The 26,147-nt window shown below is 41.9% G+C and overlaps 1 protein-coding gene across 3 annotated transcripts in view; it reads left to right on the plus strand.

Annotated features, from left to right (window-relative positions):
* SATB2 (SATB homeobox 2) overlaps positions 1-26,147 on the plus strand; it is a 140,463-nt gene that overhangs the window by 50,907 nt on the left and 63,409 nt on the right. For all 3 annotated transcript variants that reach the window (XM_068948224.1, XM_068948223.1, XM_068948222.1), the window contains 3 exons: positions 11,404-11,530; positions 13,682-13,805; positions 18,636-18,738. In XM_068948224.1, coding sequence (XP_068804325.1) covers positions 11,404-11,530; positions 13,682-13,805; positions 18,636-18,738 — 354 coding nt within the window. The remainder of the gene's footprint in view (positions 1-11,403; positions 11,531-13,681; positions 13,806-18,635; positions 18,739-26,147) is intronic.

The following is a 26,147-nucleotide window of genomic DNA, read 5'->3' on the forward strand; positions in this document are numbered from 1 at the left end:
CACCCTTGGATATATTCAGACCCCAGTGGGGCACAGTCCTGGGCAACTTGCTGTAGCTGACCCTGCTTGAGTAGGGGGGGTTGGACCAGATGATCTCCAGAGGTCCCTTCTGACTCCAGCTATTATGTGACTCTGATAGTTCAGGAAAGAGAAGGAAGTGGTGAGAGCACTTCCCCTGAGCTCTGGAGGAATACAGCGGTGGCACAGAAATCGATTTAGTGCAGGAGTGTTAGTGTTAATGAACAATTTGTCATTCTGGAAGAACCGTCAATGTGGCTGTTGTGATAACCTGACTCGTGAGGTGTCTGCAGCGCTGGAGAATAAAGAGGCCCAAGAGCACTGGTGCGTTGCCCGCTTGGTGGGTTGTGAGACGCGCTGGGAGCTGCTTCTGACAGGTTGGATCTCGGGAAATACGAGAGCTCTCCCCCATCTCATGAGAGCATTTGCAGTGCTGCCAGTGCTTGAGATTTTATGTGGTCTTGGAGTGTCTGATGGTCTCCCTTAAACTCCTCAGCTCCTAAATCCTGTGATCACATGAGAATCTTAGTTGCTATTTAAATAAGCAGTAAGTTTCTGGAAATGCATCAAAGCATGACTTGCATGTGCCGCAAAACCTTCAGATTCGAAGGGTGAATAACTCTTCCCACTCTTCCCAATGTGCACACAAATTCAAATTAAAAAATCTTTTCTTTCTGTCTTTCAGTCTTCCGTTCATGAACTGGCTAATGTGAAGGGTCCACAAAAGATCTGGTGGCTTTGTAAAGAAATAGGCTCAATTTGAGGAAGGTGTGGGCTAAGAAAACAAATCTGGGTTCATCACAGCATAATGTGGGCCCATCCTCATCACAAGAGGGAATTGTTTTTTCTGAGTCTGGTAACAGTTCCTGCTTGCTCTGAGTCATCTCCACTAGTGGTGAACTGCAGTCTTTTTTTTCCTTTTGTTTTCTGTTGATAGGAAACATAGCTTAGTTCAGTAACCAGCAAAGCTTTATTTAGACTTGTCAGAAATTCAGAAGTGTTTTGCGTTTCCTTGGAAAAAAAAAAGGGAGATGAGGAACCTGAGAATCAGGTTATTGATTGAAGTGGGATTCAATGATGGAAAAAAATTGTCCTGATTTTAGTGTCATGTACCTGAATTTACAATGCTGCCCAAATTAGGAACACTGAATTTCTGGCAGTAGGGTGGTTTAAATGTATGTTGAAAAGAAATGCTGCAACCTTAAAATACCGTTCTCTGTTTTTAGTAGGTTGATTTGTAAAGGAAGGGTAAGGTTGGCTCCCTTGATTTTCACTCTTGTGTGAGCCAGGAGGAAGGCTTTGGTCTAAAGATTGACAAACCCTTAGTCTTTGGTGTATTGCATGTTCTTATATATGTGTGAGTGTGTATATATATATGTATGTATATATATGTATACGAGTGTGTGTGTATGTATATGAATATATATATATATATAAAATATGTAACCTTGCTTCCCACTAATAATTTTTTAGCATAAGAATACCAGAATGCAAGTCTTACCTAGTTTAAGTGTATCGTGGTGGATCTAGTTATTAACTGAATGTCATTAAAGATATTACTAGAATTAAGCCTGTGGACACTGTTTGGCCTTGTACGGACCTGGATATGCTGCTACCCACAGTAATACAACTGCAGAGAGCAAAGAAATTCTGGGTCAGATTGCAGAGGTAACAGCAGCTGTATCTTCGCATATTGCATTCGTATTGAATTAGTGGAAGCAGTTGTGGTTTGGGGATTTCAACAAAAATCTTCTTCCTGAGCTATTTATGCTTTTCTACCTTGCTAGTTAGATACTCTAATAGTTCTTCAGTTTTTCATGCCCCCCCCCCGATAGTTAAGAACTAGATGTGTGGTGGGAAGAAGGAAAAGACAGAAGTCAGGCCAAAAGTAATCATTTAGTGAAAAATGACTTTGGTAGTCTTTATACTAAGGATATCCCAGAACGACACAAACCTACTTTATGTTAAACTAAAGCGATTAAGCTGTTAAGCCGCATAGACCAAACTACAAATCTGCATTCAGTTTAAGGGTTTATTTGTGCAAGATTGCATGCTGTGTATCCTTATTTTTCTTTGGACCTAAGACCCATGAGTTTTCAAATCTACTTGTAGTTGACTCAACACAAAGAGAGTTGGCTACTGTATGCCTACAATCTAAGACAGACGTTTTCTGCTCTCGGTAGTTGTGTTACTGTGAGTAGGCAGGATATTCAGTTTCATACAAGGGCGAACAGTGTCCGTAGGCTTAATTCTAAGCCTATTAGCCTCTACAATGTCCTATTAGCAATGCTTTCTTATAACCTCTAAAGTATATTTTCTGTATTCAATTGTAACGCTATGTTACTGTGCTTTTTTCCTGCTCAGAGGGCTGTCTTTCTGTGTGAAGCATGTAGGCAAGCATTGAAGCTGGGAGAACTGGAAGAGTTTAGGGCGTTTGCATCTTTTTAAAAAAGATATATGTTTTTCCTCAAAGAAGGAGAAAATATTTTGCCTCTTTCTCTCTTCTTCCTTCTAAAACACCACAATATAAAACCCAAAAAAGGCTTCTGGGGTGGCAGAACCAAAGGCAATCTCAAAGGCTGTCTGCTCAGGTGCCTTGTTGTCCTGGCTCGGGATGGCAGCGGTAGCTGTGCTGTGGAGCAGGTAGTATCATTGGCGTTATGCTGCCAGGAAGCCAGCAACGAAGGTTAGGATGCACAAAGGTACGGGCAAAGCTCTGGGCTTCTTATATGTACGCAGCCTCTTGTAGGGGATGAGGTGGCAACAGAGTCACTGAGGCCACAATTCAGGGCTAGATGATCCAGGCATCGTTTGTGGCTGTTAAAGAAACATGTTGTGCAGCGGAGAAAATTACCACTGTTGAATACACCTGCATTCATGTTTCTTGCTAACTGAGGCAAGTAGTCTAAAGCCACAGTTGCAAGGCTGAGGTGCAAGCACATTACAGGTCCTGACTTGCAGCGTGTGTCTATCTTGGCTCTCTGGAAGAAACTAAAGTATAGATGGGAGCTGTGGTCCTGGTGCTGGGCCAGGGATGGCAGAAAAGCCAATGTTTTGCCAAGGAACCTGGTACTCAGAGAGAGGTAAATGCTGTTCCAATGCAAGAGGAAGAGCAGCAGTTTTGAGGTGACAAAGCCAGCCTTGTGCATGAGAGCCACTAAGGAAGCTCTGGGAGGAGGGCACAGGCTGAGCCGTGCCCCTGATCTGGCTGTAAGGCATTCGGTGGCCCCTGCTCCTGGGAGAGGCACCTTTGCTCCTGGGGAGCCGAGGAAGCTCTTCCAGGACAGAACCGTGAAGGATCTTTCAAGAGCGTAGAGGTTGCCCAAAAGGCAAACATGCAGCCACGGGGAGAGGCTCTGCTGTGGGCTTTAGCTGGGGATCATGGTAGTGAGGGAGAGGGTGCTGCAACCCTTCGGGCCTTGGGGCTACTGAAAAATGCTGTGGAGGGAGGTAGCCCCAGTGTCTTGGTGCCTCTCAGGACAGGGCACCGCTGTGGAGGGGAAAGCTGAGCTCCAAGGTGGCCGAGCTACAAAAGGCGTCTGTGAAGAGCTGCTGGATATCCTCAGCACCGTAGCTTTCCTGTCATGCTTTGTGATGACTGAAAAGACTTAGTTTTTATGCCGTGGAAATGATGCTTAGAGGAGTAGTTTTCTTTCTCAGACGAAAGATAGGGGAGAAAAAGAGTTCGGCCCTCTGTTCAGACTTTCCTTCTTGCTGTCCAAACTAAGGGCAGACTTATCCCCAAAATGCCAAAAGGGAGATATTATGCAGGGTTAAAGGTGTGTTTCCTCACCTCACAGTTTTAAAAATCATATAGAAAAATGTAAAAACTTTTTTTGATTTTTTTCATCCCTCCTTTGCTTCTTCACCCTTGTGTTTGTCTTATTTGTGTTCTATTGTATAACAGTGTAAAAAATAATCCCCTGAAATAAATACCATCAACCTTTTTTTTCCTGCATCCCTACCAATTATTGGCTATTTTTCAAACAGAATGGGGGTTTGGAAAATTAAATAAAGAGTTCCAAAATAACAAGCTTTAGAAAATTTTATTTAATTTGTAGGTTCATTCTGTTCTCTCTCTCTCTCCCTCCTTTTTTTTTTTTTTTAAGAAGATCTTTATTAATTTAGTCTAGTAACTTAGTGCTTATATTAAATTAATCTAATAAAAGTCAGGGTCCTCACATAACGTTTCCCAAATGTGAAGCAGCATCTATTACATGAGACACAATCTTTAGAGAGTAAAATGTAAACCTGATATATGGAATTACAAGGCATCAAACTGTTTGGTGCATGTTATTTAAGTCAAAACTTGAGTACAGTCATGCTGGAGGAAAGGAATGGGCAACATTAGCACTCAAAAAATTAAAAACTCAAACCAAGCTCCATATATCAAAGCAATTTTCATCCATGAAAGTACGCTAAAGTTCAGCAATTAAGGCTTACAATGCCAGCAGTCTTTCTATTGGCCGTTACTCACATCAACATGTATATCAACATTGTAATGTAAAATCATATCTATAGTAAAATATGCATGTTGATACAGGTTTGCAAGCCAGAAAAGCGAGGCATGAGTATTTATGACCAACTCATAGATGCGTGATTGCACCACAGAATTGCGCTCTGTAAAATACCTTTTGTGCATACGGTTTATGGTATCGTTTTAAAAACAGTAATGGCAAAGCACTCCAGCAGCAGCAGAGCAAGCGGCCTTGCCGTGCCGGCGTGCCGGGTGGCTGGGCCGTGCCTTCCCTCGGGTGAAGGTCACCCTGCTGCTCCCAGCCCGCGACTTGTGCGTGTCTGATCAGCGGGGATGGAGTGCGAGCTGTTCAGCGAGTGTGGGTGTTCCTGTTGATTTGTGGATGTGTACATCACAGTATAATCGCATAGTTTATTCCTGTTCTCTCACTGAATTATTTATTGTGGTCTGAAATGAGGAAGGAGGGGGATTCTTTTGTATTGGCATAAACATAGGGTTATGTTCATTCTTGTGCTTTCAATCACTAAATCACCAATATGTCAATTGGCATAATACAGTCTACCTCACAGGGATGTTATGAGACTTAATTAATTAATGTTTTTAAAGTGCTTTGGGATCCTCTGATGAAAGGCGCTTTAGAAGTGCAAAGGAGGATTATGCTGATTATTTTTTGCATCTATTCTTACCCCAATATGTCACTGATTGAAATTCAATAGAATAATATGGTCACCCTTATAATGAGGGGCAAAGGCAGTATGATATTTTTAACATTGCCATAGGAGCTTGAAAAAGCAGCGCAATAATATAATACCAAAATTAATGCTTTTTTTTTTTTTTTAAAGTTGACCCTGTTGCTTTTTTCTCCTTTCTACTTGAAAAGTCATTCCCTTTGCTGGCTTAATAGTAATAACTACAAATTATGCCTTTATGTTGTTACAGTTGGATGATATACTGCAGCCAGGGTACGGGTTAGAAACACAGGCTGAGTTATTATATACTATATTATATAGTGTTTTCCTGCAAACTGCTTTATGGAAAAATAATTCTATGTACTTACGGGACAGGCAGTTTTTAGTTCCTAAAACAAAGCACAACTGAATAAAGGAAAATTATATGCTATAGCATAGGGACAAGGAGAGTTTATCCTCTGAAGAGGATAAACAGATGCAATCAATGTCATAAGAGCCTACCCATCTTGTAAGGGGGCCATGCTAGTGGTGGCTGATAGATAAATGGCTTGGTTATCCTGGGAGCAGGGATTTTTTGAGTGTTTCATTGAGGCCTTTCATTTGGAGTTGTAGAATGAATCAAAGGTGTTTGTGTATTAATGCTAATCTCTACTTTCCTTGAGTTTCTATTGTACTGGTAAGAATTGCTGTTAAGAAGTAAAACGTTGAAACAAAACTCTTTGAACTTGCAGCACTACAGCAAATGGTGGTTCTGTTCTTCACCAGCCTCCTGCTTGCACTCAGACTTTCAAGCTGTGATCTCTGGGACAGGAAGCTTTGCTATAGGACACCTGCTTTGGGCTGGAAATGGCCATGGCTGCCCGAGGCACACCTTGGGCCCAGTGTATCTCTGCCAGTTCAGACTTGCTCCAAACATTTTGAAGGGGTCCACTGGCCCAGGCGAGCTTGCCCTGGGTGGGACACTGTCTGTCCCCTCAGCCTTTCTGAAGATCATGTAACACTGCGTAGTCTGCTGTGTCTGACTTCACAGGCATGTGTCTTTGCTGGAGCTGGATGTGATTTGTGCTGCTGCGCAGTCTGGAATGGTGCCCACCCAGCGTTCGCGAACATGGAGCTGTAGCATGAGAAACGAGCTTAGCAGGTCTCCCATCCCAACTGCATCTGTCAATCTACAAGGAGAGCGAGTGTCTGCTTTAACACCTCACCCCCATATGTGTCTTAGCAGGTTACATTTGCTTATGCTGTAGAAAATGAGAGGTTTTTGTGTTTTGCATCATGGGTTCAGATGGGTTGCCTGCTTAGCGCTGACAAGTACTCTTTGCTTAACAATGCCTAGTAAAGAAACAGTATTCTTTGCAATCCTTTTTGTCTTTAGCCACGTAACACAGAATTCTTTCTCTTTCCCCCTCTGTATATATTTGGGCAAGCATTACTGATGGTTTGTTTTGTAGCTGTCTCCAGAAGAATGTTGAGGTGAGGGTGGGGATGCTAATGTGAACATCCAAAATCTCCTTGATTGGATCCTCTGACTTAATTTTAGCCCTAGCCAATTAATATTTTAGGTAAGTTTCATTAATCCCTTGTGACCTACCTATAGATATCCACTAGAGCTATAATTCAGGTACACTCATAATTTCTGAAAGATGAAATCAGGAGTCTAACCATGGTGGGGGGCAAGGGGTGCTTTGTGAAGGAAGCTAGTAAGGATGTGAAGCATGTTCTGGTCCTGTTTGTTCCGTTTAGCTGCAAAACTGGAATTTGGAAGATGCTCCATTTTAAGAGTTTGATTTTACAATGGTGATGTGTTGATGTATCCAGGCTTTCATGAGATGCTCCAGTAACTCCCATGGGACTATCCAGATGAAAAATTAACTGTACGTGTGACTGGAGGAGGCAGGACCTGGACGTCATGCAGTTTATGGCCAAAATGTCATAGCTTGTGATGTATATTATTTGAAATCCCAGATGTGGCATTCTTAGAACTACTGTGCTCTACCCTATGGCTATCTTTCAGTTTGCAAAGACAAACAAGGCCTTTAACTCATATAAGTAAATCATCTCCTGGATCAATATAAGCTACGTAATATTGGAAAGGGTGTTCCAGATTATCTGTATTATTTGGGAAAGCAGCTTTTTGCCTTTTTATTTATTTATGTTCCTGATTAACACAGTTATTCTAGAAGTCTGCCTTAGCCGCAGCCTTATGTCCGTTCAGAAGTTCACATCCCAGCAGCAGGAAGTCCCAGGAGTAATGTCGGTGCTTTGTAATGCATCGTTCTTTCAGGTAGTATCTTCAAAACTGAAGGTCAGTAAAGATTCAATGACAAGTTCTGCTAGGTATGTAGGTCAGCCAAGATGTAACTAGTCCAGCTTTTTGTTCAGTATATTCTTCTGCTCGGACTTGCTCAGTTGTCATTGTCTTCTCCAAAGAAGCTATATTTTAAATGAGGCTAAGTTGAAAGCACTTATGGCAGGATTGCAAATCATTGGCTTAAGTGGAACAACAACAGTGAATTGCAACAGTTTTTATGTATGAATTTGACACCGAGTTCACAAAAGTCTGGCACTACTATTTTCTGGCATTCTTCTGGGTAAAGGGAGTTATGCAAATTTAAAATTAGGTTACTCTGTCTTTCATCTTCTTTGCTATCTTTGATAAAGCAAACAGTAATGAGCGTTGCCTTAATGAGAGATGAAAACATTACTGAAGCTCAAACTTAATAAAAGACTTATCTATAGAAGGACATGATATTCAAGGGCCAACAGCCAGCATGGACAGAGAATCTCTTTCAAAATAGGTTTTGAAAGACTTTCTTATGAGAAAACTATTTGGTGTTTATTGTCTTTGATTGGCTAGCTGGCTGCATTCAACCATTCCCAGGTAAGTTGTTGAGAAGTATTTTAGCGTATGGGCATTTCTTCCAGTCTGTGCAAGGTCTGAAATCTGTTGAACTTTCCCTCCAAACAACTCTTTACCAAAAAAAATAAAAGTCCCAAAGGATCATTGATACACGTAAGAGAAGTAGACTTGTTGACAGAAGTGCTTTGTGAATTCATAAAGGATGCACTTGCAGATTTTCTGAGCAGTCTCGTCTGCTGGGTATTGTCCCCATACAGAAGTGAGAAGCTCTGGAGCTCAGAGAGGAGTGGTGTTCTTGGAGCAGTAATACCTTCATTAATAACACAGGCAGTGCCTTTGCGTATTCTCGTCTACACTGTGATGAGAATCTGTATCTCATGTTGTGATAGAATAAAATCTCAGTCAGGCCAGTTAAAGCGATTTCACTAAAGGCCCGAGCCATGCTGTTTGGAGTCAATGAGTAGAGCTGTAAAGCATGTGCATGTGGAAGGGACTCCCTGCTACCAGGGTGTTCTCATCTGCGCATTGCCATTGCATTAGAAACACCCAGTACTGGATGAGAAGAACACCTTTTGGGAGGGAATATTTGGGTCCATTCAAATTTTACTGAGGAGTTATTCAGAGGCAAGTCTACTAGTACGCTGAGAATAAATTTGCTCAACAAGCTGGCACCATCTTCCCAAATGCAGCCCAAGAGTTGCCTTAAATACGGTGTCGGTGCCATCAAATAAACCATCTGCAAAGTCTGCTGAGGAGCTGGATGGAAACCATGGCTTCTGGCTATCGTTTGGACCAGCTCAGTGTGCTCTGGAAAAAAAATTTCACACGTCATATCACACCGGCTGAAAAAATAGCGTGCATCAGCACTGCTGTAACACAGAGTAAAGGACTCGCAGCAGGTGTTAACGTGCAGAGGCACAGAGCATTATGGTCACACCTGTGTTTGTCTAAATCCAGCCAAAACAATTTCCTCTCCAGTTATAGAGGAGGATTTAAAAAAAAAAAAAAAACCTACCTGACTTCCAGTAGTAGCAGACGTTTCCTGTAAAGCAATTTGCATAGCATTTCCCATGATGCGCTGCACTGTGGTTTTTCTTTGAACTTTTTTAGTTTGGGGAAAGGTTTGCTAACTTCAGTGACCCCTGCTGTCGCTTTGCCTCTCACCAGCATTGCCAGGACCAAGCCATTGCAGATGGTGTGCTCTCTGAGTGTCTTCTTTAATTGAATGCAAAATAAAGCCTCTTGTAAAATACTACCAATTTAGATGTGACGTATGGGGCACATATGATGCTTATTTTTTTAATTATATGAAAACTTGGCATGGTTAAACATGGGAAGCCAAGGGTTCTGGGAAGCTGGTATAGATGTCTGGATTTTTAGGTGATTTTGCTTTAAATTATTATATAGCAGAAAGGAGCGAAGGAAGTCAGCAGCTAAACTGTGTTTTCCCAGCATGTATTTCACTCAGTGGACCCTTGATGCTCGTTTCATGACTAATATATGCTGTACTATATGCGTTTCTTGTTGTCACCAGAGATAACATTAAGTAAACTATCCCCTTAAGAAAAACAGCTTTTCTTGGCAAGTGGAATATGACTCGAGGAGCCAGCTCTGGAGACATACGGTGCTGTGAATGAGTGCTGTGTGTTACTCTACTGGATCTGAGTCCAGGCACTATTTATACTGCAGCATATTCAGCACCAGATTGTTAAATCTTAATACTGAAACAGTGCATCATTTAAATGTTTTTGTTCTGTTTATGTCCCATTTTCAAGCACTGGATATCAAGCAACACTTAGTAACTTTTTGTTTCATTTGGACAAGATCTTCCTTGCCAAAAGCTTTCTAATCTGCTCTTGGAATCTTAGCCCGTCTGTACCAGTGTGTTACTTTGTACTACTGAAGATGAACTAGGTCTCTTGCAGCTTCTCTCCATGTGTGGTGACGGGTTAGCCTTGTAGATCAGTACGTCAATGGCAACCGTAAAGTGCAGAAAGGGAGTTGTACTAAGATTATCTCCTCCTCAGCCCGTGTAGGAATGAGAAAAAGAATTCCATAGCGGGTATTTCATGTGCTCATTAGTATTATGTCCTGTCCTTGTCCCTGTGCAAAGAGCCGTTGTTTTGCTGTTTCAGCGGCATTATTTTATGATGATGATTGGGAGCTCAGGATAAAAGATCTTTGCCATTAATTTCAGTTTGCTTAAATCCGGTGTTGGTGAAGCACTGGGAGTAGAAGGTGAGCGGGAGAGGGTTGAAATTTCCTGGCCTCACTGCATCCTTCCAGATACCAAAAGAGGTTTCTTGGAGGTCCTGTTATTACAGAGGAAGTGGTATTTCTCTTGTAATAGTGTGTTTTTGGCAGTGGAGTTTGCAGACGGTCTTTGGGAAGTCCAAAGAGTACGTGAGCAGACCTCACGTGGCATCAGCTGAAATGAGGGAAAAGGTGGTTGCTATCTTGAAGGGCTGCACTGAGAGGAGTGATGTGAGCAGAAGAGGGGGTGAGGGAGCATGAACAGTAGCTGCAGTTGCGCAAAACGGAGCTGTGCTGGTTTGCTCCCAGGTAAGGTGTCACTGTGGCTTTCTGTGTTTGGTGTCTTGCTGGAAGTCATTCCTGGGTATTAGTCATTGTTTCTGGTGTGAGTGGGCCCTGGGGAAGTGTCTAAACATAAATAATACCTCTGCATCAAATAGTTTACCATCCAAGTTTACAGTCTCTGTGACCGTCCCATCCAGAAAAGGTTACGATCCCTAATAAAGAATGAGCAGAAGTGAAACACCACTCCCCTGCCCCTCTGGATTTCTTGGATCTGTGATTAACTTGTAGTTGTTCTCTGCAAAGAAAAGCAACCATCCGCCTAGTATGATTTGTAGCTGGGAGTGAACTCTACCTACTTCACGGGTCCCAGTGCCCTGGGAATCATACCATGATTCACTTGTAACTGTGTGCTGAGACCCACGCATGGACATTTTCTTGTTTTCAAATCAAAACCAATGCATTTATTTACTGAAAGGATTAGTAGGCTACAAAATCATGACTGTAGAGTGCTTAAAGCTTGTTCTAACTTGGAAAACCAGGCTTTAGTGGGATGAGGAAAGAGGTGAAGGGAGGAAGCATCCGGTGCCGCTTCAAATAATTTAAGAGCCAGGAACATGTCAGCAGCACTCTGCTAGGAATTGAAAATCTGTTCTTACTCTTCTCCATCCTTTGCTTCAGGAATCAGCCTGAACATCTTTTCCAGCAAGATTGCAATAAATCTCAAGATAGGTCTTGAATGCCCTGACCAGACAAACTTAGCAAAGGGTTTAGTAAACAGCAGATAAAATATAAAGTGGTTTTTTTTTGTGTTTTCTCTTCAGGAATAATCAAGCTTGGGAGGTGGAATCCCCTCCCTCTCAGTTATGTGACTGATGCACCAGATGCGACAGTAGCCGACATGCTACAAGATGTCTATCATGTTGTGACATTGAAAATCCAATTGCAAAGGTGGGTGTTTCTGAACATCTGTCCTTCTCTATTCTCTGAGCTGCTCTGTCGATCACAGCGTTACTACAGAGATTAGCACATCCTGTCTTCATTAATTTCTGGGCTTTTGATGAAATGAAAAGAAAAATGAAGAGAATGGTTGGTCACCTGGCAGCTTTTTGGTGCATGGTCCAACTGATTTTATATGTTTTCGGAAATACCAAGATGGTAGCAGATAGGAGAGGGGCAGGAACTCAAACAATCGAGTAAAGATCTGAGGCCTTTAAAAGCAGACCTTTCCACAGTCCTTAATTGAATAGGTCTTCCAGGCCTTGCTGTATCTGAAAAAGAAACATCTTGCCTTTTTCCAGGGGTTGCATTGTGAGAATCCTTGTGTTTTGCTGCTGGTTGCTGCAATGGGGGAGAAGGGGAGTTTGTTGACTTTCCTTTTGTCTCCAGTGGTCTTTCCAGCGGAAAGGCGAGAAAATTAGGCAGGGATCTTTTATTGCAGCTCCATTTGGCCTCTTGAAAATATTTTCCTTCCCTGAATGCTAATTCTGATCAGCAAAGCAAAAGCTCCTGATACTTTTACACCAAGCTGCCCTATTCCCCCCTCTGTGGACCTTTTTTTGTCCTTTCTCTTTATTGGTCTTTAAAAGAGGTCTGAGATAGTTACTAGTCTGTGTGTAGGGAGCAGTGGGCAGCTGCTGGGAGCCCATGGCGTTCCCTAGGTGTGCTGGTAAGCACACATTGCATAGTCTGCTGTAGTCCTATGCCCAGGACGCGTCAGAGGAGGGAGGCAAAAATAACAGACAACCTACAATAATTTGCCCATGGTTTCCTGAAGCTCAGCATGAACAAGACAGGGGTCTATTTGGAAGAGTGTCAGTGTCCTTTGGTGGCAGGTACTCACCAACTGTCCAGGTCAGTTTGGAAGTAGTTGGTGCCTCACGGATGCTAATCTCCCAAACAGCAACATATCTTTCCTGTCATCTCTGATAGTGTTCGGGGTTTCCAGCTTCTGCCAACAGGCCAGTTCTTGGTTTTATGTGCTGTTATCATCTCTCAGTTAAGAGTATACCATTGCAGCATGCATGTGAGCTTCTAGAGCTTGTAGCCCCTGCAAAGCTGGAGTACAGTAACGCATGTCATCAGACGCATGAGCTACCAGGAGTCCATCCAGCCCTATTGTCACTTCTGTATTACTAGAGGGTATCAGCCCAAGATCAAGGTCTCATTCTTTATCTTCAAAGTGCTGGACACCAGTGTAAATAAAAGCCTGAAACTTTGAGATAAAGATGGTCATTGACTACTTGAACTCCTCAAACACAGCTGAACTTTCAACTCGGAGGGTAAAGCCTGCATAGGCGGAAAGCAGAGCTACCTCAGAGGATGATAGGAGAGTGTGCATTAAGTCTCTCTAGCGTGAATGACAGTGACAAGCTTACCCCACCCATTTGGTGTGCTTCTTGGGTCTGTCCCCAGGTAGTATGTAGACAAAGACCATGAGCTTGTTAAGCTAAAGGCCGCACGTGTCACATGAAGAGGAAGGCTTCACTGCCTGTGCAGTTTTTGTAGAATGAAAGTGAAAATGAACTGCGTGGGACAGATGTTGGGCATATGGCTTAATGCATTTCTGAAAGGCTCTCAGATACTTCAGTGGTGACGGCAGTGTAAGAACCTCTATAAAATCAAATTAATTTTTCAGACTTACTGCTCAAAGCCTGGCCTCCACACAATGAGGGCCCTTACTGTTTAGTGATTTTGTTGATGGCAATGCAGCGTATACATTTATTTTTCTATACCAGCCCGATTATCTTTCTCTGTTGGGAGAGGTTGTCTTTCTCCAGCCATTTCTGTGGCCTGCTTTACGCAGAGCTTCTTTGCTCTTTACCAGGCCCCAGAGGAAATGGTTATGCACACATATAACATCATTAATAGGATTAGCTGCTATTCCTGGCATGTACTATCATTCTTTTGGTTGAACTACTTGTCTCCTGGGAGTCAGGCCTGGTGGGGAGGGGGAAGAGGAGAGGCACACCTTGAAGGACTGGCTGAGCAGGGAACTCTAGAGTGATGTTGGTTGCTCAAAGGTCTTGGGCTCTTGTACACAAACAGTAAGTGTCTGCGCAGGTGATGTTTCTGTCTGCTTTTTGCTTTCTGTTTTAACAGTTGTTCAAAGTTGGAAGACTTGCCAGCAGAGCAGTGGAACCATGCCACAGTTCGCAATGCCTTAAAGGAACTGCTCAAAGAGATGAATCAGAGCACACTAGCCAAAGAATGCCCTCTCTCCCAGGTCAGTGTTTTTGCCAGGCTTAGGGAAGGCCAGATTTATTGAACAAATATGAACTTTGGAACTTGTAAAGTGCTTAGTCTAAACAATTCCAGAAACACTGAATCCATTTCTTGTTTTCTTTATAAAGGAGAAATGCTAATTAATGAGAAAAAGTGCGTCTTTGTACTGTGTTTTATTTGTGGATTGCCAGTTGAAAATTATGAATGAATTGGTTGATTTTTGTCGTGCTGGTCAGAGGGATATAAAATCTTCATCTATACCTTTTGCAATAGCACTGAAGATCCTAAAATGCAAAATTTCGGTGGCTTCCTCCCACCAGCAGAGGCCTGCCTCCCCCACTAACCCATGGGTAGCTCTCATCAGTCTCCAACTGTGATCAAATGTATGCATTTGCAACAGTGATGCCCCAATTTCAAGGGAAAAGTGACAAAAATGTATATATAATTATGTTTAAGAAAGAACAAAAACTCACAATCTCATTCTTCATGACTGCTTTATAAATGGCAGTGATGTCGTGTCTAAGACACAAACAGGTTCCTACTGATATCATGAGCTCTATTTGTACTTCAGATTCTCATAACAAGAGATTCATAAAATTTTTATGACTGGGGCCTCTTTGCCTCTCTCAAAACCCAAACACTTCAGCACCTGGACCCAGTAACTTTGCTAGGAGCAGGAAATCTGTTACCTTCCAAAATGCTGGTAAAATCTTAGGTTAATCTGTCTATTCTGTCTTTAAAAAGCCCAAATCTCAGTAACCCTTACTTGCTATAAATCCATTCTATTTCCTGGCCCATATTCAAAATTTGTTCTCCTGTTGCTGCTGCCTGTCTTGCATTGCAGTGCGTGATCCAAAGACTGTGAACGAGAGAAACTTGTCTAGGTGTAACCAGGACAAATTTGTCATGCTGTTTTAGGATTGCAACTCCAGGGAAGGCACAGGGCTACAGAGGTGTGATGCAGATCAGAATTTAGGTCTTCGCCATTGGTAGGAATCACTTTCCAGCGGAAAATGTTCCTCCTCTTCCTTAATCGTGTTGGGTCTGCAGAACTAATAGGAATGCAAAGGCGATGTAAGGAAAAGCCTTATTTGCTTGCCTTATTTACTGAAGGAATACTGGTGACTTTAGAGACACACAGAACATAGGTGTGTGAAACAAGAAAGTATTTTTCTTTTCACACAGTTTAAGCGTAATTTCTGTAAACAGAATTATCTGGGGAATCTGGTCAGCTAATGATGATTGCAGCATGTGGCTATCTCTGTCCAGTCTTCTACAATATCCAGTGTACCTAAGCTATGAATCATTTCATATGCAGATGTTCATTTGTTGTCTATGCCTTCCCCTTCCCCCCTGCAGCTCCAAAGCTACCAGGTGGAAATGCAGCACTGGATTTACCCTTCCTTAACCTCAGTCTGAACTGTAATAGCAAGATTGCTGATGGCAGGTCTATAGGAACAGGAATCCTTACCCTAGTAGTTATTTAGTGAGTGAAGCTAAAGGGAAATCCTTCTGTAGAAGATTGCATGTGCTTACCTTTAAGCATAAGTACAAGTGACTTTTGCTGACTAGTGACTAACCCCTGAACCAGGACTGTAAGAACGCACCTTCTGTTGTTGTTGTCGTCGTCGTTATTATTATTGCTGTAAAAAGTTTCAGTTGCTTTTGGTTTGGCTTACAAAATACAAAAGATACAATGGAAGGTTGTATAGGAGCTGTCTATTACCATCATCTGAATATGCCTCTAATACAATTCCTTCTCCCAAATCAGTTTTAAAAAAAATATCGTGCCAAATGTGAAATGTCATTACAACCCCCTTGTGGTTAATATATTATTGACAGCAGCAAATTACAGAGTGGTCTCTTAGGAGTTGAACTGCAGAGTAAATGCTGCTGTTTATTAATGTGTTCGCAGTGCATCAAGTACAGAAGTGGAGAGGGGCAGCGCAGGGAGCTCTCGCTCCTGCCAGCGCCCCTGCTCCAGCTCCTGCTCTCGGTGCCGGCGCTCTCCGTGCAGCCCAGATGGGCATCCTGATTGCCGCTAATGGGAAATGTAATCATTCACTTTGATTTAAAATTGTTCTGTTTTTTTCTACCTGGTGTATTATGTGGCTGCAGCTTAGCTTCCCTTAGCGTAAGGCTGCTGTTCAAACAAATAAATCCCAGTTAACCAAGCTGGGGGTGGGTGGTGAATAGGGGGAGTGTGCGTGGTGGAAGGAAATCCAATTATTTCAGCATTTTCATCTTTGCATAGAGACCTCTGTCTTTCCTGTGTGTTGTATAACTCATCTCAACATTGCCCATGTGCTTTGTCTCCTTGTTGGAGCAAGATTTCTTGGGGTAAGAGCGTGCCCTGTATTTTTCTCCTTGAACTTACTGCTCTGGGTTTTCTTTGTGTGGGGCTCCTCAGGGCCTGGTCTAAGCAGCTTTCATCCATGCGGCTGTCACGGCCACAAGCACAGCAAATGCATCTGCCGCTTGGTATAACCTATTCCTTCCTTACATGTTTTCCTGGGAAAAATATACCTTATTTAGAAATTTACAACTTCTCAGTGTTGCCAGTCCCTTCTGAAGGGACATTTCCTTTCTGGAGACTTATCAAGACTCCTGACAGAAATACCCCTAGGATTCCTTTCAATTTCATAGGGAGGCATATTTTTCTTTGTAGTTTGAAGGTGGTTAGAGATTTTTCCCCCGCTCTATCTGTTGTCAAGCAGACTCAAGAGAATCTGTCCTAGGATTTTTCCACCAGCAGTAGATTTACTCTTTGCTATTTAGTTTAAACTTTGCTTTCACAGGTGAAGGTTAATAGGTTAATTTAGTCTGTGATATTTAATAGGCCCCCAATTTCACTAATGCCAATTTATCGCAGAGCTAGAGGATTTGGGAAAAAATAATGGAAAAATGAAATTGTTGTATAGACAAGGCTAAACAATTTTCCTGCCCTCCCTAAGTGGAGGAAATTTAACTAAAATGATGCTAGAAAACACAAGTTATCTCAGCTCAACTTTGTTCAAAATCTTTCTTTAGCAGAGGCTGTCGCTGTGGTGCTTTCAGAATACCCTTGCTTGGTAAAGGGCCTTAGAGCAGGGGAGGATTTATGGGGAAGGAATTGTTGCTGACTACCACAATGCTAGTTTTATGTCTCAAAATATTGATTTTAATTAGAAAATTGAATCTCAGTTTTAGAAATTAAAGTAGCCCTTAGAAAGGCTCTTACTTCATAGCTTTCAGAATCTACTGCAGTGCACCATAGCAGCGTTCAGGTAGAACAGTTAAAGTGAAAAGGCAGAAGAACCTCTTTACTGAAAGTGAAATTATGTTTGAAACTAATCTGTGCCATGCAGTTGTTGTGAGAAGTCTCTCTAAAGTCAGTTTTGCTCACTTTTTTTTTTTTTTTTTCAAGTCCCCAAAGCTCATGAGTTCGGGAACAGCTGGAGTCCTGTGATATTGCAGTGCTCCGGGTAGAAGGCTGGATAAATCTGGAAGAGAGAGGGGATGTTTTTGTTTTTAAAGCATTGTTAAAATTGAGTGCCAACGTGTAAGCTTTGCAGCTTTACAGAAATGGCTGAGATCCCATTTTGCACAAGAGCCTGCAGAAGAAGCCTGCGGGCCAGAGCTTGAACCTGCAGTAAATGGCCTGCTCCAGGCAGGAGGTCGCGCTGGTTCTCACGTCTCGGCCGCTGTGCAGAAAGGTCTTGCGATGCCCCACTGTGTTTTCTGAGCTTTGACTCAGTAAGTGAGGAAGGAGGATGTAAGAAAGATGTAATTTCTAGCGAAGGTGCAGCGGCTCCCATGTCTTCATGGTATTAGACTGTATTTCTGTGCTTGAATTTGTGCGCATGCTGGCAGTGATTTGGCCCTGGAAGAGCTAAGCGGGGGAAAGGAAAGCAAACTGTTGTTAAAAAGATCCTTGTCTCTATAGCATGGATGAAGGGAGGAAAAAAAACGAAAGGAAAAACTACCAGTAACCAGACTCTTTCCCACTCTGTGGGCAGAAGCATCCCAGATATAAAGTAATATTTTTATGGTATCAGGTGCTGCAAAGTAGCTCTCCTCCTCTCTGCTTCCCTTTGGCTATACAAGAGTTGCTCACAGGGAAACCGCAGAGAGGGTGGGTAGTTAAGCAAGTGAAATTTCAGCTTTGTTGAGCTGTGTCGCGGTTTTTTGGTTGTTCTATATTGTAGTATGTGTAGTCCCCTTCACTCTGAATAGCACTGTTAATTTCTCTTTTGGGTGATTTTTCACACAAGGGCTAATCACACGTTTCTATAAATTATATTAATTTAACTCATTTGCCTAACTGTTGTTCTGCAGCGAGTAGCACGGATGTTCTCCCGTTCTTGGCTGTGCGGCCTTGCTGCATTTGGAAGCAGAACAGAGACATCTGAAAAGCATTATTTGGATTATGCATGCTGAAGCATCTAATCTTACCTTTAGGCTCTGGTCCCTAAATCACGCTTGTTCTCACCCGGTGCTGTGAGCATGTGTTCCCCAGCACGACACTGCCTATTGTTAGGCAATTGGAAGTCAAGGTTTTGTGATATCACAAGTACAAATTAGAGTGGAAGAAAAACCCAGCCTGAGCTGTAGGCCTCAGTCTAGGTTCATACTGCATCTTCTTTGCTTTATTAGTGAACCAGAGTAATTATGTCTGGGGGTATAAAATGGAGAGTAAAACCCATTTTGTGTACTCATCAGACACTGCTTTTGGTTCTAAAGTCACAAATGGATGATCAGTGTGCGCTTGCATGTTGTTCACTTTCCCTGGAAGATTTCTAATTGTGCAAGTTATTTTAAAACACTTTTGTATTTCTTTCTTTATTTCTAGAGTATGATTTCATCCATTGTAAATAGCACATACTATGCCAATGTGTCAGCAACCAAGTGCCAGGAGTTTGGGAGATGGTACAAAAAGTACAAGAAGATTAAAGGTAATTTGATCTTTTTTGTTACTTTCCAAGTTCTTGAACTTCTGCTGACAGTTTGAGATCATTTGCTTTAAGTGCTAATAAGCTTTAATGATATTAGTGAATGTGTCTGCAAAGAGGGCACAGTCATAGCACATACGAAATTAAATTTGATACTTTATAGTCAAGGCTCATGTGAAAACACAGGCCACTTAAAACATGCCGGTAATATCCCATTTAGTTGTGCTGAAAGATGAACTGTGTTTTGAATTAAGCTAAAACATTTTGGAAAAATATAGTAGCTCAGGACTTAAATTGCTATGTAAGTTACCTTAGTTGTATTTTATTCATGAAAGCTATAAAAACCTCTTCCAAAATTATGTGCACCCTCACTCTGTTGGAAATACTGCGAAGTGTCATGGCATTCCTGCCATGTTCTGTCATGTGGCGTCTGCATGCTGGCGGAGCACTTACTATCTGGTCATTAGGAGAAGTTGCTAAATACATGTTGCTGCACCCACTGAGGGTTAAGATGAAAATAGCCCATTGTTTATATTATTTCTACAATGGGGTTGTGTTAGTTGGTTAGCAGTGAATGCCCGAGGCAGTAAAATGATTCTGTGCAAGTTCTTCATCCTGCTCTCGCCACTGAAATGTCTGACCGCCTTCCAGTAGGGCATGAAGTGATGTGACAAGCATCCGTCATGTGTAGTTTGTTCTTTTATTCATCTTTTTCTTTGGAAAGGGACTTGAGTGTATACTGGACCATTATTTTGATAGGTTTTTGTTTGAAAACACACATGCTTTGAGCAGAAGTTTTGGCATAGTCCAGCTTTTCTCTGGTGAGTTCCACAGTGCCATGTGGCTGCTCTGTGCACTCCTTTCCTCTCCCCAAATGCCCATCGTCCTTGGAAATTAGCTTTACCATGCGACAGGCTTTTTTTCATAGTCTACCTTGCTGTTACACCACAAGCTACACCACAAGCTTTTAGACAATGCCTTGTCTAAAAGAGGCATTAGCTGTTTTTGTCCTTTCTGCCTGTGATCCTTTCAGTGGCTGGGAAAATCATACTAGGATTCACAAGCATTAAGCAGAGATATGACAATGTCCTGTCCTTCTTGAGGGGCCATTGTATGTTTAGTCACGGGAAGATTAGTGTCTTTCAAAAAGAGTCTGCAGTCTTTCTCTCTTAAAGAAGCTGGGATATGTGAAACAGGAAAGGTTGCTTGTTGAGTTTCCATAGGACAGGCTAGCAGTCTGCATGATAGTATCATAAAGAGCCTGCTTCTTGAGGGAGGAACACGTGGAACACAGTTGCCTAAAATGTGAGAACGAGTCCTGAGGCATCTGGTTGTCCTCTGCTGCGTCTCTGGCTGGTGGGAACTTCGAGTGGCTGCCCGCAGGGGTGGCGCGTCCCTGTGCCACTCTCAGGCCTGCGCTGGGCAGCGATTGGGCTCTCACTACGAAAATGAGAACGTTTTATGCTGAAATTGTTTGTGGCTAGAAGGAGGGTTGTTCAGGCAGAAGTGAGGTAATAGCGTATATGAGGAAGCCGAGGTGTTGCTTTTCACCCATTAGGATTATTTAGGCTTGAAGTCAAAATGTTGATTGGACAGTCTAGTTCACAATTACCTTTGTGCCAAGGTACCTTTGTGGATAGTTTCTTCTCTCTTTAAATTGCCATTGTGCGACTCAAAAGTGTTCCTTTTCTCTAAATGGTGTCTCTTATTCAAAGAATTTTATTCAAAGTGTGCTAACATATCCTCTTGGTTAAAAAACAATCAAAAGAATCAAACCACTTCAAGGTCATCGCCGTTCGCTTTTACTTGCCATTCTAGGAGAAGAGAGACACTTTTTTTCTTTTTTTTTCCTCCTCCAAACGGGGCAGGGGTGTAATGCCAGTTGCAGAGGCACTGGAAGCCCTTAGCTGTAGTGTTCTTAACCGTGGAGATGCCACTACAGCTGCTGAGTGTTCTAGCACGCTGCTGCCTTCCACTTCCTTCCGTTCTTAGAGCATTGAATTCTTTAAGCTCTTACTTTTTTTTTACTTAGTAAGTGCACAGTTAAATTGTTAAGTGCGGTAAAAGCAGAATGAGACCTCAATCAAGAGGTCAAGGATCCAAACCTGAAGAGTTTGCCAGATAACTCTGTATATGTGCTGTTCAAAGAGACTCAGCCAGTCGTTGCTGTTTGGAAGTGTATGTGTGTGTTAGTAGGAGGAGAAAAAGGAAGGTTAAGGTATGTGTGAAGTAAACACAAGCTGCTATAAAGCAGTTCAAGTAGTGTTGATTCATCAACCATATGAGTGGGAGAGAAAACAAAGAAGCTATGGCAGGTACATTGGTGCATAGAGAATAAACAGCCGTGGGACTTCAGGGCAGTAATCTAAACCCCCTGCAACAGGAAGCCCTCTGCACTTTTTTGGGTGGTTTTCATTTCTCAGCACCTCCGTTTTCATGTTGTTTTGTTTCTGTTCCATAGCCAAGTATTGCTGCAGGACAGCTCATTTAATACGCAGTATTAGTGAGCTGAGTCCTACGCTTCTGTCGTCACATATCCCTGTAATGAAAAGTATGTCTTTATGTTTTTCATAAAGGTGGCTGGATGGTGCAGCAGTTCATTTTGGGGATCGTAATCTGGATAGATTGGGTAGAACTGTAATTTGGAGTCTTTGGGACCAGCACCTGTGCTCATGCTCATATTTAAGTCTAGAGCTGGTTATTAGAAAGTAAAAGCAAAAAACAATTCACATGAGCTGTGGTAAATGCAAAATAGGAAGGAGCTTCAAAACAGCTTTATTGACGTTGCAAACTAAATGCAGCCCACAGTGTTAAATGTGTTTCCTATTATCTGCTAATGTCTGTTTTAATAAAACAGTGGGAACTAAATGGTTGCTTCTTAATCAAAACCATGATTTCCTAAACATAAGCTATGTGATTCTGTTACAAATTGCCACATATAGATCTCCTAGGTCAAACTTTTTTCCTTTCTCATCGAAATAAATAAACAGTAAAATAATTATACACTCTAGAAGATCAAAGTAATTACAACTGAAGCCATGCAGAAATAAAGTTCTCTGGAAAAAAATGAAAAGCATCAGGTTGCAGAGTATATAGTTAATGTTTAAATAAATGTAAGAAAGTGAACAATCAATAATTTGATATCATTAGCAACAGATGTAAAAGCTATATACAAATGGAATTGTATGAAATCTCAAGTAAACATTCTCAGTGTGCATTCTGTTGAACTCACCGAAAAGACAGCTAAACTATTTATGCTTGTAATTTAAAAAAAAAGTTTTCAGTTAGTTCAGCTCAGCATGGTACTTTTGTCTTGTGTCAAGACCATGCTAGAATAAAATTCTGCTCGAACTTTTTCTCCCACCCCGCCCCAGCCCCTTAAGGTTTTAAGACATTCACAGTTTACTCAGTGGCACGAGAGTTAGTACACAGACGGATCTGGGAATTCACCAGAGTGAGGATGGAGGCTTTTCTGTCTCCTCCTGGCTCTGAGCCTACCGCTTGGTATATCTGTGAGGACATGAGTGAATCTGTAGTGGGCTCTCCACTGTCTCTAGTCTCCTTGGGATACACGCATGTATTTGAAAGAGAGCTTACGTTAACACGGTTCCGATGGAAAATGTACAATAGTTGGGAAACGAGAAGCGTACAGGTCTTCTGTCAACTTTCTCTGTCCCCCATGGACTTGTGTATTCATTTGGGTGGTAATTAAGCCATCTAGTCTGTATGGTAGTTTGGTTAAAAATACGCAGCATGAATGAATTTAATATTACTCTGGGAAGCCTTTTAAAACTCTGCTTTAATTTTTTTCTTCTTTTTTGAGGGGTGCTAGGCCTTTTGGTAATTCGTTGCATAGGTGACAGAGTATAAGTGTGTTTGAACCTACCTGAAAGAAGAATCACAGTTCCCCCTTTTTACTAAAGGTTGCATATTTGATGCTGTGATGATAGTTGTACAGAGACGGGTTAGCCCAGCAGTTCTCAAGCTGCCTTTCTGCAGCCCTCTCCTGCCGGGATGCTCCTCCCGGTCCGAGAACCGCTCCACCGGGCACCCCAGAGGCCCACCTCGCGGGAGCTGGGAGAACGTGGTTAACGCTGTTGAAATTCAGGACCTAAATAATTGGCTCAACCTTTTGGGGAGGAAAACAATATGAAAGTGTGATCTTTATTCTGAAGAAGTGATCTTCCATCAGAGTTGTAAAGCCTGCATCAGGATCCGGCAGGAGAGCTCTCTCCAGGTCGGTTCATTTTTACACGAGGTTGGTTCAATGTCCTCGAGAAGAAGCACTTTCTGTTCATCCATTGGGGATGGAGCAGCTGAGGCCCCGAGGAGGGGAGTGCCTTGACCAGGCACAGTCGCTAAAGCCGGCATCAGATCTGCAGTGATACCAAGCCCTGTCAAGCTTCATGCGTAGTTATGTGATGTTTAAAAGACCTGCATTGCTTCTTAATTTGACTAAGAAATAGGTGCACAAATAAAAACAAGATGTTGTAAATAACTGTATGCCCAAATACGTGTCTGGGGCAAGAAGTATTCCAGAACTTTTGCAGGCAATTCAAACCGTTATCCGGGGCTAAAACTTGTACCACTGACTTGCTCACTGCCCAGCACCTTGGGTTCATAGCATTTTGGGTATTTTTTAGCTCTCTCTTTTTCTCAGTAGCTATTTCACTTCCCAAGTGACATGGTTTCTATTTTTACCAAAAGGACTATCACTATATCAAAATTCTTTCGCAACTGAAACTCTTCTCTGGTGTGAATCTTTTCTTTTTGCCTAATGACACAGCTTAGCTTGGTGGAGGAGGTTAGGAAGGGAGAAGGGAGAAATAAATACATTGTGAACTTAAAAATAAAAAAACATATTTTGTTTGTCTGGAAAATAAGGACGTTTCATCTTTGCTCCTGCCATCAGTGACTGTCAAAATATAGCTTTTCTGTGGATGTGAGTTTTGAGACTGTGGCTGTCTCAGAGCTTTTGTGGAATGATGAGTCTTTTCATTTTAAAGGAGGAGGACTCTGTTATTTCTCTTTCAATAGATGAGGAACTAGCTTCTGTAGGAAAGAGCTTTTATAGCTTCCTTAAAATGAGAATCTGCTTTGGCTGCTCTTTGATTTTTCCAGGATCACTGATTTGTTGTTGTGTGCTGTTTTATTCTTGAAAGTATGTTTGCTTACTTCCCATAGTGGATAGACAGAGCAATCTGTTTGTCTTATAACGTGTTTTGGAGGCCACTATAGGTCGAGAGGGGTTAGAAAAAGGATTCCGAAGGGTTCCCAGCTTTGTTGTTCGCAGGCTGAGAGAACCTACGATTGCATCAGGGTGGTGATGCCAGTGTGAGTCTGGTGAAAATGTTCATTATGTGCTCTGATGAACAGTTTTGAATTGTTCCGAATTGTTCCTCGCAGACGTCGTGGAAGCCTCGTGAAATGACACACGAGCTCTTTCCCAAGCAATGTTTTTGACTTCTAAAATATCCTATTCATTCATACATACATACATACGCACATGAGTTTTTATGTGAATAGATTGTATATATTTATATGTATATATGTATGTGTATATATACATCTTGACCTTGATCCTTTTTGATTAAGCTATTGAAGCAGAGATGTTATATTGTTTAAGAAGAGCAAATTTCTTGTCTTGTCTGGGTATTAGCTGTGGCTCTGGCACTAACCCAGATACAGTCTTTTAGGTCAGCTGTGTGGCTCTTGACACTACAATAATTTTTCCTTTACTTGCTTTTGTACTCCTGACTGTCTGTTTGCTTCACTAAAATAGGACTTTTCCTCACTTTCTTTAAAAAAAAAAAAAAGGGGGGGGGGGAGGAGGGCAAGAAAGTCACAAGCAGTATTTTCAGAATTTAGATGACATGCAGGACCTGAACATCTCTGACTCGGAGAGAGCCTTTCAGGCCATGGACTGCTGTGCTGTTTTAGGAGGACAGTAGTTAATTGATTTGCACTGGTCATGCAAAAAAGTAGAATCTCTCTTTTTAAATATAAGCTTAGAGCTGTCAAACTTCAGCAAAAAATTACAGACCCCTTGTCTACTCTTTTCCACACCCACATTTGAATTTCATAGTTCAGCGTAGTCCTTGATGTTAAGTGCCAGCTTGGGGAACTTGCACGTGTGTGTTGTTACAAAGCAATTTACTGACTGCAGCGTGTTCCAGGAGCTTTTTGTAAAGTGTGGCCCCTTGGCTATTCCCCTGTGTAAAGAGAATTAAAACATCCTTTTTTAAACTTAATTTTTATCTAAAGTAAACATGTGCATGAATTTCAGCTTTGCGGAGTGTCTTTACTGTCTTTTGGCTATTTTGTCTCTCACTCCTGTGGTACATATATTATGGCAGAAAGGTACGTCCGATTACCTGAATACCGTGTCCTGCGCGTGTGTGTGGCTGGAGCTGCAGCCACTGCTGCTTTAGGGAGCGTATGTCAGTCCAGTGAAGGTGGAAAGGCTTTCTGCAGAGAAACTGCCTAATCATTTGTCCCCTGTATGTTGTCCCTGCCGTGCAGAAGAGTTTTATGACTACTTGATTTTATTTTGTTTTAATTAAGAGAATTGAGAATTGAGCCTGCTCAAATAATGTCACTCACTCAACTTTAGGATTTTAAAATGTCTCCTGTTCCAAGTATAGCAAGATGCTTCTCTCAGTGAGGACCAGTTGTGCGCCAAGGCTGGGAGGTCTGTCCAGCCACTCCTGAATTCTTAGTGAGTAAAAAACAATCTTCATTTTCTTTTTTTAAAAAAAAAAACACAACTTTTTTTAACCTCCAGAATTGCAAAATGAATTTTCTTCATATATAAAAAGTATTTTTGTGTGCTGTCAAGTAAGGACATGATAGCTCAAAAGGAGAGGACTTTCTCAAAAGTAAGCATTAGTGGAAATTAGATTGGAAAGGAAGGAAAACCTGAAGTTGGATATAAGCTTTCCTGGTGTGAAAGCTGTTAATGTGACTGCCCCGACCATGTGAATTTGGCAGAGTACGTAATTCATTCTGTCCCTGAGAACGGAATTGAATTCTGTTCACTCCAAGTATCTGAAGGGTTTATATGTTTGTCTTAATGATGTTTGTGTTCTGTCTCATTCCTTTCATCATCTCTGATGTTATGAGTCAGTAAGAGATCCGTACTTATCTCCAAGAGGGATTGCACAATTGATTGGGATATTCTGGTAGATTTGCACCTCCCTCTTGAGGTGCCCACAAAAGGTTAGTGTTCAAATAGCAGGACAGGTGTCTGTCACAGTAGTTGGACAGGGAGGGAGATATAATTATAAGAGATGGAGACCACCAGTTCATCTAAACTGGCACTTTCTGTGTTCCTGTAAGACACTTCTGAGTAATGCTTGCCCTGCTTCTCCTTTTCTATTTTACGTGACTAGTATTTATACATTAGACCATGG

This window comes from Struthio camelus, chromosome 6, assembly GCF_040807025.1.
Source record: "Struthio camelus isolate bStrCam1 chromosome 6, bStrCam1.hap1, whole genome shotgun sequence".
NCBI classification, from domain to species: Eukaryota; Metazoa; Chordata; class Aves; order Struthioniformes; family Struthionidae; genus Struthio; species Struthio camelus.